Source organism: Oncorhynchus tshawytscha, linkage group LG20 (assembly GCF_018296145.1).
Source record: "Oncorhynchus tshawytscha isolate Ot180627B linkage group LG20, Otsh_v2.0, whole genome shotgun sequence".
Lineage (NCBI taxonomy): Eukaryota > Metazoa > Chordata > Actinopteri > Salmoniformes > Salmonidae > Oncorhynchus > Oncorhynchus tshawytscha.
In genome coordinates, this window is record NC_056448.1 from 3,001,416 (window position 1) to 3,016,435 (window position 15,020).

The 15,020-nt window shown below is 41.1% G+C and overlaps 1 protein-coding gene across 9 annotated transcripts in view; it reads left to right on the forward strand.

Moving 5' to 3' along the window:
- The window catches only part of LOC112219676 (chondroitin sulfate N-acetylgalactosaminyltransferase 1), a 42,643-nt gene extending 40,537 nt beyond the window's left edge, over positions 1 to 2,106 (forward strand). For all 9 annotated transcript variants that reach the window (XM_024381153.2, XM_024381145.2, XM_024381144.2 and 6 more), the window contains one exon: positions 22 to 2,106. In XM_024381153.2, the coding sequence (XP_024236921.1) occupies positions 22 to 210 (189 nt within the window). In that variant the 3' untranslated portion in view covers positions 211 to 2,106. The remainder of the gene's footprint in view (positions 1 to 21) is intronic.
- Positions 2,107 to 15,020: the final 12,914 nt, after the last annotated feature.

The window sequence follows — 15,020 nt, forward strand, 5'->3', positions numbered from 1 at the left end:
TCATGTTGTCCCTCCTTCCAGGTGGTTTTGACGTGGACATCAAAGGTTGGGGTGGTGAGGATGTTCACCTTTACAGGAAGTACCTGCACAGCAACCTGCTGGTGGTCCGGTCCCCATCGCGGGGCCTCTTCCACCTATGGCACGAGAAGCGCTGTGCTGACGAGCTGCCCCCGGAGCAGTACAGGATGTGCATGCAGTCCAAGGCCATGAACGAGGCCTCACACGGCCAGCTGGGCATGCTCTTCTTCCGACACGAGATCGAGGCACACCTGCGTAAGCAGAAACCCCAGCGGTCCATTGCCAAAAAGACATGAGGGGAATCACACAGGAATCTAGACTACGGGAGGAGGGCATGACAGTATGACAGTCAGAGACAGTGAGGGGGGGAACAACAACAAAACAGAGATCTTCTGTTATGAACAGTGATGACTCACTATAGAGGAAAGTCACTCCAATATATCCTCCCTTTTGTTGTGCCAAAAAGGGCACAACAAAAGACACCTAAGACACCTGCCGTTACTTGAAGAAGTGCAAGCACTGTGAAGACGACAGTTTATATGGCCATCAGAAATACTTGTATTGACTGCTCCTCTGTGTTTTGGTCTAAAATCATGTGCCTCATGTTGACTGACTGACAGCTGGTTTTAAGAATCATGATGTGGCATTGCTGGTTTCTTGAAGGAGGCTGGAGGAAGACTGGAACAAGATTTCCCTGTGTCTTACTAGAGCCACCTTGTGGACAGGAGGAAAACAGCATGACAGTGAAGGGAATGTGGACACTGAAGCTCAAGTCATGTAACCTGGTTACATGACAATACACTCAGACAGATGGTCAATCAATAAATGAAAACAGGTGTTAGTGATGCTTATTTAGCGAGCCAATGACAACAACAAAGGAGGGACACGGACACTGTTAGACATTCATTATTTCTCAAGCTCCACAGAATCATTATGGTGCTCTGCTTTTTCACGAGTTTCATTAATCCTGCCTGCATGTGCTTTTATGTGGTTTTTCATCATCAAGAAACAAAACAGTGCAGTTTTGTCTTGTTTGAAGGGACAAAATAAATATAGAATATTTTTTTACACTGGGCAGTATTTTGGTTCGCAGTTTGAGAATGAAGCTACAGTACATGTATGACGAAGATTATATGGTCCTGAGAGAAAATATGGGTACAGTGTCCTTTGTTTTGAGTATGGGCTAACATTGTGCAAATAATATATTTTAGAATAGATGTATTACACTTCTGTTGCATAATTAAGTTATCCAGTGATAAAATTATAGAATGAATTTCACACAACTTTTGTTGGAAAAAGAAAAAGCCTTCCTCCAAAAATTCTTATTTAATATTAACAATTGTTAGTTACATCACTCATTTGCCTATTCTTTCTTAGAAGCTGAAATGGCGGTGGCTTGACACAAGTCTACATGAGCCAAATTAAGTTTAGTGGTAGTATAATGCTTCCATGTCTACAGAGCACTATAAGACCAGGAAAAGGCCTGTATGAAAGTGCAATTGAAGACAATCTGAAATGGAATGTTAATATGGAAAGAGGGTCTGATATTTGAACGTGGCAAATTGTTTTGACGTTAATCCTGATGGATTTCTACTGAGAGTATTTCTTCGGAGATGTATAAACTATAGATAAATACATTCTCACAGGCTTGACATTCACAGCGAGTGACAATGATTTTATGCCTTTAATAACGAGCTCACTTATTCGTCTTAAAATAAATATTGAGAAATTTGATTTAATTCCCAGGTCTTTTGTTTTCAAGAAAGCACTTGGGTTGCTTCACATGGAAGAATTTGAACCTAAATTTGTGTCGGATGACCAAAACCTGTAAAAAGAGTCAGGAGGATGCACCTTTTTAATTGTTTTACGTTGTATTGTTTCGTGAAAGGATACGTCTATCTGTTAATAATAAATATAACTTTCCTGATGAAGCTCTTGATTGATTCTCAATTCATGCCCATTTTTTGTGTCTTAATTGTTCCGTTTGAAGTGTCTACATTTGAAATAAATGTGTGTACTCATTTTGAGACCCTTGTAATAGTTTGAAATGAAGAAATAAAATTATATTCTGGTCTTGATGCTTCTTCACAGATTTGATTGGACTCCAGTATGTAAAAACTGCAGTAGTCTGTAATCTACTCTACTGTAACTCTACGCTATGCTTTATTCTCTACTCACCTGTGGTGCAGCCTGCGAAATGTCTATAAAAAAAGACTCTGTGGTATTGTGTAGTGATGTACACAAGATGGTAGTCTCATCATTACATTGTGTTCAGTAGTACACCTCTAGATGGAAGCATTGCATCCCAGTCGAGGAACCAAAGTGCCAAAAACCTATGAACAGATACTGTATGTTGGCTATGAAATTGATCAACTGTTGTGGAGAGGGGTGTCTGAATTATGGGGTGAGCCAGGGGTCGTTAATGTCCCCTGAAAGAGACATGAGCTCATCTAAAGGCAACAAAAGTCCAACTTGGGGGGGTCTCTAAATATTGATAATTTGACCAGAACGCGTGCGGACAGCAAGATGCATCAATCTCACCGGAGAATGCATCCTATCGAGCGACACAGCTCTCCTCCGTAGCTCATGTATCTGATGGGGTCTGTCCAAAAAAAAGTATGAAACGTTACACATGCTGAGCCAGAGGGGCGCTGTTTCGCTCTCTCATACTGTATGCTTTCTCCGCTGAGATAGATTCAGCCACTTGCGAATTGAAGGAAAATTATGAAACATTATTTACAATGGTTTCATTTATTATTATTGTTCACATTGTTGGGGAAAGCATGGCTTCCCTTGACACATATAAATACACACCGCTGTAGGAGGCCTAATGAAAATCGCTGAATGTCATTACACTTTTGTAACAGATGTCTCTTTCAATTCATCAGTTGGTGCGTGCACAGTGCACTGTTTGGATATTGGAATTATTTTGGAGTAGCCTACTTTTTGAAGTGATTTGTTTGACAATCAGCCTAATACATTTTTTTTTACCATTAAATGACTTCTTTCCTATTAGGCCCATAAAGAAAAAATTATTAGCCCCCGTTCTGATGACTCTATTTTTGCATATTTTTGATACTGAATGTTATCAGATCTTCAACCAAAACCTAATATTAGATAAAAGTAACCTGAGTTTACAAATAAACAAAAAAATGTATATACTTATTTTGTTTATTTAATTAACAAAGATATGCAACACACAATTCCCCTGTGTGAAAAAGTAATTTCCCGCCATAACACTACCACCACCATGCTTGACCGTTGGTTTAAGGTTCTTACTGTGGAATGCAGTGTTTGGTTTTCACCAGACATAGTGGGACCCATCTCGTCCAAAAAGTTGACTCAAGTTTTCCAAAAAGGACCTGGAAGCACCTGGATTATCATCAAGACTCTTGAAAGAATGTTCTATGGACAGATGAGTCTAAAGTATAACTTTTTGGACGACATGGGTCCCATTATGCCTGGCAGAAATCAAACACTGCATCCACAGTAAGAACCTTATACCAATGGTCAAGCATGGTGGTGGTAGTGTGATGGTTTGGGGATGCTTTTCTGTCGCAAGACCTGGACGACTTGCCTTAATAGAAGGAACCATGAATTCTGCTCTGTATCAGATAATTCTACAGAAGAATGTCAGGCCATCCGTCTGTGAGCTGAAGCTGAAGTGCAGCTGGGTCAAGCAGCAAGACAACGATCCAAAACACACAATCAAGTCTACATGGAAATGGCAACAACAACAAAAAATGTGTTCATTTGAAGTTTTGGAATGGCCTAGTCAAAGTCCAGACCTAATCCCAATTGACATGTTGTGGCACGACTTGAAACGAGCAGTTCGTGCTTGAAAACCCACAAACGTCGCTGAGTTAAAGCAGTTCTGCCTGGAAGAGTGGGCCAAAATTCCTCCACAATGACGTGGGAGACTGATCAACAACTACGGCACAACCAGTTATTGAGTGTAAGGGGGCAATTACTTTTTCACACAGGGACTTTGTTTATGAAATAAATTAAATAAGTATGTAATTGTTGTATTATTTTTTCATTTGTTCCCTTTATCTAATATTAGGTTTTGTTTGAAGACCTGATATCATTCAGTATAAAAAAATATGCAAAAGTAGAGAACATTTGAAAGGGGGAAAATACTTTTTCATGGCACTGTACACCCAATAGAGGCTCCCCCTAATGTCACAGTATAATTTATACTCTGTTGGAAAGGCTATGATTTCAGACACTGTAGGGCATTTGCAACCTGAGACTGATCTTCAGTGCATCCTGTAACATCCGATTACAATATATAATGTTCTTTTATCAATTCGATTTCCTCACCTCCTGCATCCTCTCTCCACCGTCTTTTGAACAAGGTCAAAGGTAACCGAGGAAAGTCGCCGAGGAGAGTGAACGTGCGTGGAAATGCACTTGCTTTGACATGAGACATGCGGAGATCCTCGGTTCACCTACTATGCGCCTGGTTTTTACGACTGCACTTGAAGAAACTGTCAAGGTCCCTGTAATTTTCTGTATTGACTGACGTTCATTTTGAAGGTATAATTTGCAAATAAATTCATTACAAATCCTACAATGTGATTTTCTGGATTTTTTTTCCTAATTTTGTCTGTCATAGTTGAAGTGTACCTATGATGAACATTACAGGCCTCTCTCATCTTTTTAAGTGGGAGAACTTGCACAATTGGTGGCTGACTAAATACTTTTTCTGCCCCACTGTATCTACAGTAGCTTTGATTGGACTGATCATGTCAACATCATACTTTCAAAATCTTAGCTAGCAAGCTAGCAGTCAACATCATGGATCAAGTCGACAATCTACTGGCAAATCCTTGTCATATGAAGAGAAATTATAGATAAAACGTATCGGTGATCATCGGCCATTGGACCTAAACATTACACAAGTTGGAAATCGCAAATTCAACAATGAGTGGTTTGGAAGGAATCAGTGGCTAAATGCAAGCATTGCAAAGCAATCACTTACCTGCTATTCAGTGGCGAGGGTGTGTGGTGCCAAGTCTGTTTATGTGCCCATGAGCAAGGCACTTAATCCTAACTGCTCCTGTTAGTCACTCTGGATAAGAGCGTCTGCTCAATTACAGACATGTAAATGTGTTGAGCCATCATCTATACAGCTTATCAATGAATGAATGATCCCTGAGCCTGTTTTATTTCATGTTGTATAGGCCTAAGCCTATTTATTTTCTGTCTATCTAGGCAATACAGACTGGTCTCTTATCGGATCACCCTGGAGTGGACGCTGGATTGGAGAACATCTAGGTTGAGGCCAACGACGGCTACTAACAATTACATCTAACTACCCTGACCCCAACAGCAGCTACATTGGATTCCAGGAAGTTGAGGAGGCTCATAGCGTCTTGTACAAATAATATTTTCAAGAAACAACATTGTATTTCATTTTTTAAATTTTTATAAAGAATTTGTTATTTTAAACAACAATTACACAGTTACAATGCCATTCACACGTCACTCAGCATTAGTTACAAACATGTTCCTGAAGAGCAACCGTCTAGTAGGTTTTCACTCCAACAAGTGAGCTTGATTAGGGGTTGGGTTGGATTGGATTGAAATCCTATAGGACGGTAGCTCTCTAGGTACAATGTTTGAGAACTGTTGGGTTTTATAAAACACAGGGAAAATCCCAATTGCATACTCTATCCTTCTCAAAACACATTGGATGAGAAAGCCAGAGGAGCTCTGGATTTCTCATCCAATGTATTTTGAGAAGGAGACGAGGAGAGGACGTGAGGGATATGCAATTGAGATCTTCCCAGCTAATCCTACTCATTACTCCATGTGTTGGCTCACGCCTGTTCCAAAACTTCACCTGATGCACTGTAGGGATGGTGCCAGGTTTCCTCCAGACGTTAGGCTTGGCATTCAGGCCAAATATTTCAATCTTGGTTTTATCAGACCAGATAATTGTGTTTCTGATTGTGGTCTGAGAGTCCTTTAGGTGCCTTTTGGCAAATTCCAAGCAGACTGTCATGTGCTTTTTTACTGAGGAGTGGCTTCCGTCTGGCCACTCTACCATAAAGGCCTGATTGGTTGTCCTTCTGATGATGGTTGTCCTTCTGGAAGGTTCTCCCTTCTCCACAGAGTAACTCTGCAGTTCTGTCAGAGTGACCATCTGGTTCCACTGTGTTCTTGGAGATCTTCAATGCTGCAGAAATGTTTTGGTACCCTTCCCCAGATCTGTGCCTGGACACAATCCTGTCTTGGAGCCTTACAAACAATTCCTTCGACCTCATGGCTTTTTGCTCTGAAACAGCGATTCCTCCTTTAAAAGTTGACACCGCAGGACTTAGAGGTACCCAGTGTCATGGCTTCATTGCTCCAGACCACCACAAGGGGGAGCTAGAGCACTCATTATGCATTTGGGTCCCAAGGTTTTTATATGACCAATCATATCGAGTGGTTCCAATGACGAATTTGACTCGAACCACCCGTCCCTGGTGACTTTCTTCAGCCAAGATGGCTGACAAAACATTACAGGGAAGCAGATGTAAGTATTTATAACGTCATAGCGAGTCAAGCAAAAATAAATACAATTGCGAAGAATATGTTAGTTAATGTAGAGACAAACGATTATGCATATTTTTATGTCATAAAGTTAATTTACAAAAATCACTATTTAGCCATTTTTTTTTTCAGTCATATCCAATACCAAGTGTATCAAACTCCATTATTTGAATGATGCTGTGTCTGCATGTATGTATTACAATTATACACTTCAACAGTGTTTACCACTCCTGCTCCTGGGACGTCAATGATTACACATTGTAACTATGCAAAAGACTAGAAACATGATTGATTTGTAATTCATATATACAGAATAAAAAACAGTACATCCTGCCAGCACGCCCACAAGCGTGCTGAACGATGCGTGGAAGAGAGCAGGAACGAGATGGGAGTAATAATCCAGGCTATTTGCTCTGAGACCGGCATATTAATGTAATGAAACAAGCAGGAAGCAGGTTTCGAACCCTCAACATTCTAGCCCGAAGTCTAGCACGCTATCGACTGTGCCCAAATGTTCTAGGTTAGGGTTGGGGCCGATTGTGGCTAAAAACACTTTATTAATTGGAATCTTTAACAAGTGGAAAGGGGAAAAAGTACACTGCTCAAAAAAATAAAGGTAACACTTAAACAACACAATGTAACTCCATGTCAATCACACTTCTGTGAAATCAAACTGTCCACTTAGGAAGCAACACTGATTGACAATAAATTTCACATGCTGTTGTGCAAATGGAATAGACAACAGGTGGAAATTATAGGCAATTAGCAAGACACCCCCAATAAAGGAGTGGTTCTGCAGGTGGTGACCACAGACCACTTCTCAGTTCCTATGCTTCCTGGCTGATGTTTTGGTCACTTTTGAATGCTGGCGGTGCTTTCACTCTCGTGGTAGCATGAGACGGAGTCTACAACCCACACAAGAGGCTCAGGTAGTGCAGCTCAGCCAGGATGGGACTGTGGCAAGAAGGTTTGCTGTGTCTGTCAGCGTAGTGTCCAGAGCATGGAGGCGCTACCAGGAGACAGGCCAGTACATCAGGAGACGTGGAGGAGGCCGTAGGAGGGCAACAACCCAGAAGCAGGACCGCTACCTCCGCCTTTGTGCAAGGAGGAGCATGAGGAGCACTGCCATAGCCCTGCAAAATGACCTCCAGCAGGCCACAAATGTGTATGTGTCTGCTCAAACGGTCAGAAACAGACTCCATGAGGGTGGTATGAGGGCCCGACATCCACAGATGGGGGTTGTGCTTATAGCCCAACACCGTGCAGGACGTTTGGCATTTGCCAGAGAACACCAAGATTGGCAAATTCGCCACTGGCGCCCTGTGCTCTTCACAGATGAAAGCAGGTTCACACTGAGCACATGTGACAGACGTGACAGAGTCTGGAGACGCCGTGGAGAACGTTCTGCTGCCTGCAACATCCACCAGCATTGCCGATTTGGCGGTGGGTCAGTCATGGTGTGGGGTGGCATTTCTTTGGGTGGCCGCACAGCCCTCCATGTGCTCGCCAGAGGTAGCCTGACTGCCATTAGGTACCGAGATGAGATCCTCAGACCCCTTGTGAGACCATATGCTGGTGCGGTTGGCCCTGGGTTCCTCCTAATGCAAGACAATGCTAGACCTCATGTGGCTGGAGTGTGTCAGCAGTTCCTGCAAGAGGAAGGCATTGATGCTATGGACTGGCCCGCCCGTTCCCCAGACCTGAATCCAATTGAGCACATCTGGGACATTATGTCTCGCTCCATCCACCAACGCCACGTTGCACCACAGACTCTCCAGGAGTTCGTGGATGCTTTAGTTCAGGTCTGGGAGGAGATCCCTCAGGAGAGCATCCGCCACCTCATCAGGAGCATGCCCAGGCGTTGTAGGGAGGTCATACAGGCACGTGGAGGCCACACACACTACTGAGCCTCATTTTGACTCGTTTTAAGGATATTACATCAAAGTTGGATCAGCCTGTAGTGTGGTTTTCCACTTTAATTTTGAGTGTGACTCCAAATCCAGACCTCCATGGGTTGATAAATTTGATTTCCATTGATAATTGTTGTGTGATTTTGTTGTCAGCACATTCAACTATGTAAAGGACAAAGTATTTAATAAGAATATTTCATTAATTTAGATCTAAGATGTGTTATTTTAGTGTTCCCTTTATTTTTTGAGCAGTGTATTATTATTAGTTTTTCACAAGCGTAGCAGGATGGGCTATTAGCTGAACAATAGACTATTCAACCTTTACTAAAGAATTGTCTAACAGCTGAGCTAGGTGTGAACCCTCCCTCCCCAACCTGAGCTAGGTGTGAACCCCCCTCCCCAACCTGAGCTAGGTGTGAACCCCCTCCCCAACCTGAGCTAGGTGTGAACCCCCTCCCCAACCTGAGCTAGGTGTGAACCCCCCTCCCCAACTTGACCTAGGTGTGAACCCCCTCCCCAACCCTAGGTGTGAACCCCCCTCCCCAACCCGAGCTAGGTGTGAACCCCCCTCCCCAACTTGACCTAGGTGTGAACCCTCCCTCCCCAAATGTATTAATTGGGGTTGAGGCCGATTGTGGCTAAAAACACTTTATCAATTGGAATCTTTAACGTGGAAAGGGAAAAAAGTAGTATTATTAGTTTTTCACAAGCGTAGCAGGATGGGCTATTAGCTGAACAATAGATTATTCAACCTTTACTAAAGAATGACCTAATAGCCGAGCTAATAGATAGATGGGCTATCTACTTACACACGTATCTACCTACACAAGGTTAATGTTCTGGAGAAAAAAAAATATATATATATATATATATATCATGGCTCCCGAGTGGTGCAGCGGTCTAAGGCACTGCATCTCGGTGCAAGAGGCTTTTACTACAGTCCCTGGTTCGAATTCAGGCTGTATCACATCCGACCGTGATTAGGAGTGCCATAGGGCGGCGCACAATTGGCCCAATGTCATCCGGGTTTGGCCGGGGTAGGCCTTCATTGTAAGTAAGAATTTGTTCTTACCTAACTTGCCTAGTTAAATAAAGCTTCAATTTAAAAAACAACTGCCAGCAACCGCAGCGCAATCAATAGGAGGTGAACAGTGGCTGGTGCTGAAAATATAGCTAACTTGTTACGCAGGTTTTGCACACCAACAGATGGAAAAAACCTACACCAGTCGAGCAATTCATTTCAACAATAATCTTCATTTTAATCTGACTTTACAAACAACAAGAGGACATTATAGGAGTCTAGAATGTATCCCATCATGCAAATGTTTCCTATTAGCAGGACAATAGATGTTTTATAGCCCGACTACTGTTGTGAAAATAGCTCAACTTTGCAATGTATTCGATGCTTAAGTATTCTAAAGTGTTACATTTTTAACTGAAAACAGCATTTCTTCATCAACATCTTTATGCTTTTGTTCATCTTCTTGATATTCTTCCTTTTTTTCTGTAGCAATTTTGAGCAAATTGTTCAAGGGCCACGGTTGATTTGCCTGTGAAGATGACGTTATTGAATGTCTCGCCAGCTTTGATTCATGTTTGGGCCTGCAGGACACAAAGTCCTTTGTTTGTCAGACCAATCACTAGAATCATTGACTCACTCACGTGTTGAAAAGGGCGAGGAACGAGATACGAGATGGAGTCACAATCCATGTCAGGCACACCTGTGAGCTCTGGAATTCCACCTCCGACAGGCAGAGTCAACATACGTGGCGGGTTTGTCAGGTCTTCGGTTCACCTTGACATTTCCATTTCTCTTCTGACAACTTGACCAACTGCTCACCAGGCACAGCAAGGGCCGCCCGGACCGTTATGCTGTTCTGCTATTCCAAGGATGTGTAATCGAAGAGAGATACCATGAATGGGCACAGAATACATAGCCTTCCCGCTGGGCTGTCTATTTCAGCACCGTTTCGCACTGCCCTGAGACAAGCATGAAGAAATGAACATCTTCAAATATTTCATGATATTCTTTAGATATGTGTTGACTGAATGTCTGCAAAATAATCAAGTTAGGTTTCTCCAGAAATAAATAATTCAAAATAACAAACTGGCTTTATTTAGAAAATAGAGAGAATGCCTCACCCCATGTTCAAGAATGGCCTTTTTCTCGCTCACTCTAGGTTAAATAAAAACGAAATCTCCAAAATATAATTCATTTTTAAACAAAGCGATTATCATTATTATTAATTAATTTAGAATTATATAAAAATATAAAAGCCCCTTAGATATTCTCACAGAAAAATTATTGCGTCAATACTACAGAACAGTACAAAACAAGCGAGCACACATGGTTAATGTTCTGATCATTTAAAAAAAAATATAATATATATAACATTTATTAAATATATAATATATATAACATTTATTAAATATATAATATAACATTTATTAAATATATAATATATATAACATTTATTAAATATATAATATATATAACATTTATTAAATATATATAAAATTTTTCACCGAGCCTTTCCATAAGTCTACGCAAGTTTCTTCAACTCTCTTCTGACTGTAATTAGAGAGAAAAGCCTACAACTATTTTAGCATGGTTTCGCGCTGCTCTGTGGCAAGACTGGTCTTGATAAATCAATGAGATTTTTATTTTCACTTCATCTCTGTTTGGGTATTAGTTAGACAATAATTAGAAAATTAGGGTGCAGAAATGTTATGCTCTTAGTGTAACCTTTATTTAACTAGGCAAGTCAGTTATGAACAAATTCTTATTTACAAGGACAGCCTACTCCTTCCTCGTGCCCTGCGGGGAGTCTTTAGCTAAATAGCCCAGTACTGTACTGCCGACTGTCACGTTGTACAGTGCCATATTTTCCATTCCATCCTGAGGGAAACCAAGAGGGTTTTTTGTTTTTCTTGGAATAGAAAAAACATAATATGAATCAAATGAATTAAGCAAGTACCATTCAAAAGTTTGAACACAGCTACTCATTTCAGTTTTTTTTTTACTATTTACTACATTGTTGAATAATAGTGAAGACATCACAACTATGAAATAACACCGGTCTCCCGCGTGCCCTGCATTCTGTAGTACAGACATGGCCTGCTCTCCCTTATGTAAGGAATTAGGCACCTTTCCATGTTTACTACAGTATGTATTGTAGACTGCACAGTAGCCTAATAAACAAATACACATTTCATTAAAAAAAGAATCATGAAAAAATACTCTTTCAAAATGCAGATGTTGATTTAGTTATGGATCCATAACAAATTACTATGGGAATAAATATCACTGATTTACAGAAATATTGGAAAAAAGTTGTCTAATGAAGGCAAACATTTTAGAATCCTCCAATCCTGTAGCCTATTCCCGACCATCGCGTTGTACAGTGCCATATTTTCCATGCCATCCTAACGGAAACCCTGAGGGTTTTGTTTTTCTCTGAATAGAAACACCATAATATTAATCAAATGAATTAAGCCAAATTTCTTAAAAATTAATCCCATATACTATGTTACTACAAAAAAGGTTTTAAATTCTCTGGTAATGTTAATACAGAATACTATCAAATGCTTCTCAAATAAGCACTCTGGTGGTCAAACTAGCAATAACTTAAAGTAACAGAAAAAAATGTCTGACAATTAAATGACGTGCCACAGAATGCTGCGGCAGCACGCAAGGTGTGCTGCAGTATGACGCAACTTTTAAAGGAGGAACCACCGTATGTACTGTCAACTGTGGGACCTTAAATAGGCAGGTATGTGCCTTTTCCAAATCATGTCCAATCAATTGAATTTACCACTGGTGGACTCCAATCAAATCAAAAGCGTAACAAAATGTGGAAAAAAGTGAATGGGTCTGAATACTTTCCTAATGCACTGTATTTAATGTGATTAATTTACATTTGTCCCTCATTTAGCACATTTATTGTCAGTCATATCCAATACCAGGTGTATCAAACTCCGTTATTTGAATGATGCTGAGTCTGCGTGTATGCAGATAGACAGACTAGAAATGTTTTAATAATTTCATTTTTTGGGGTGAAGCTTGCCACTCCCTTTAGCACACAACATGCTTCGATTCACCCTGTCACAAGGAGATGTATGGTTGATTTAAGAAGAAATTGTCAACCCTGTTACATTCAACCCTCTTACTTTATTTGGTACTTAATAGGCACTTATGATAGTCAAGTTGATCATGTGCTCTTTTTATGACCAAATGTTAAAATGAGGCGAATTTACACTTCACAAAAGGCTCAGAATTGGTGGAATGATCCATGCCAAGTTAGGGTACTAGGGGGTAACTAGCACCCCCTAAGAACAATGTTGAATTGCTGATGTTTGGTATGTGCATTTAACCTATGAAGGTCATGCTAAGGCAAATAAAATATAAAGTTAAATAAATGGCTACAGTTTACACTTTTTTAGTTATTTCATGAAATGTTGTTTTTAGATATGGGTGTTTTTTAAGTACCGGGGTAACTGCCCCCGAGTAGAAGATTATGGAATAGAGTTTCACACAAGTGTGTTAAAATCCATTTAATCAGTTTTATTTAGAAATGATTTAGTAAGTAATACTTAAAAGCTAAATCTAGCTGTCGTATTTTAATGATTAAAAAAAAATATTGGTGTAAATTGTGTTGCACATGTCACTATTAATATCTGCACTATGAGATGTGATGTAAAGTCCCTCTTTTTAACTCACCTGCACATTCATTTTCTTTGTTCTTTCATTGTTGCTTCTTTTCCTTACAATCCATTATGTACAATTTCACTAAATAGTATTGGAATAATGCAAGATTTTAAATCCCTGCAGTCTTTAAATTGACATTCAGGTGCAAAAGGTTTTCAATAGCTTTTTTAAAATTCATTAAAAATAAATATATTAATTGGAATATAATATTGGAATGGAATATAACTAATAACATGAAATAACATTGGAATATAACATTTAATAACAATAAATCATAAGTTAACTAATTCAGTGTAACATTGATGTTGCATCTCTTTTGCTCTGCTATTGCACAACCCATGAGCCACCTCCTGCAGTGCTCACACCTCATCCAGTCCCCACCTGTGACTGAAACCAGCACCTCACAGAAAAGACTCTCCGCACCCCCTTCTTTGGTGGCTGATGTGGCTTGTTGTGTTGCACCAACCTTCTTTGAGACAATTTTTTTGGAAGAAGAACCTGATTTGTTTTCTTACTCTCTCTCTTTTCTTCTTGTTGATGTTTCTGTCGAGCATTTTCCACCAGCAAACATTTGTAAGGTGAGGCTGTCAGTACAGCTGCAGACTCTGCCTTCCTCTTCCTCTGCCTCGCCTCCTGGAGCCTCAGCCACAACTCCAATAGAACTGCTGCAGCTGTTGGTTGTTGGTTTAAGCAAAAACAACAGGAACACATGAGTATTGGTACAATAAACACTGCTAATCACTATATGCAAATATATATTCCCTAACAAATATATATTACCAACATTTGGAGCAAGGGTAGGCTGCACGGTGGAGGTTGTGGCAGAGGTAGATGTGGTGGAGGTAGAGGTTTTGGCGTTAGAGCTGGTGGCGGTGTAGGTAGAGTTAGTGATGGTGGTGGTAGAGGTGGCGGTGGTAGAGCTGGTAGCTGCTTCGGTGGCAGCGGTAGAGCACTGTGGTTGAATGGATTCTTTGCATTGAAAATAAACGACCATAACAATAGATCGGTGTAAGTACAATAAACACTTTCTACCAAGTAGATGTTTCTTCTGCTAGTTTTCGTTAATGTAGATCATTTTATCTTACTGGCAATGGGCTCAGGCTCCTCCTCCTCCTCCTCAGCGACCATGAAGTCTGCCTCTGTGAAGAAGTCCTTCTCCAAAGGCCACAGCCCACTGGCCCAGAAGCCCTCCACTCCTCTCTCCACACTGGCCACCTTGTTATAGATCTTTGTGAAGAGTCTAGCCATTTGGTATATACATATCCTTTTCCCAGGATGCATCGCCATCCACTGATCTGCTGCCCTGTTGTAAAAGGCCATCAGACCCTTGAAAACGGTACAGTCTAACGGCTGCATTTTGTGGCTTCAGTGGGGTGGCAGAATGATGAGAATTAGACCCTGGCCTCTTGCTGTCAGAACAGCCTCCAGGGTCTTATGGGAGTGGTGCCCATTGAGGATGATGATGTGGGGTTCCTCAGGGGTGCAACCAACACTGTGGATGAAGTCGTGGAGCCAGTCGACAAAGATGGTACTGTCGACTCAGCCTGAGTCACTCACCCTTCCAACGGCCCTCGCAAGACTGGTTGCTTGCGATACTCAAACTGCCAGTTGAGGGTTGCGCTTCATGAAGCAACTGAACCAAGCCACCCATGCATACCCCTTTCCTTTGATTAACCTGTGCTCGATTCCCATCCTCTCTGTCAGATCAAAGGCGAGTCTTCTCACGTCCCATGATGCGATTGACGAGGTCACTTTCAGACGCGAAAGAGAAGACTGATGCCCCACCCATTTGGCTGAAGCCTGGGTTGTTCACCTCCTTTCCTCTGTGGTGCCATAGGGTT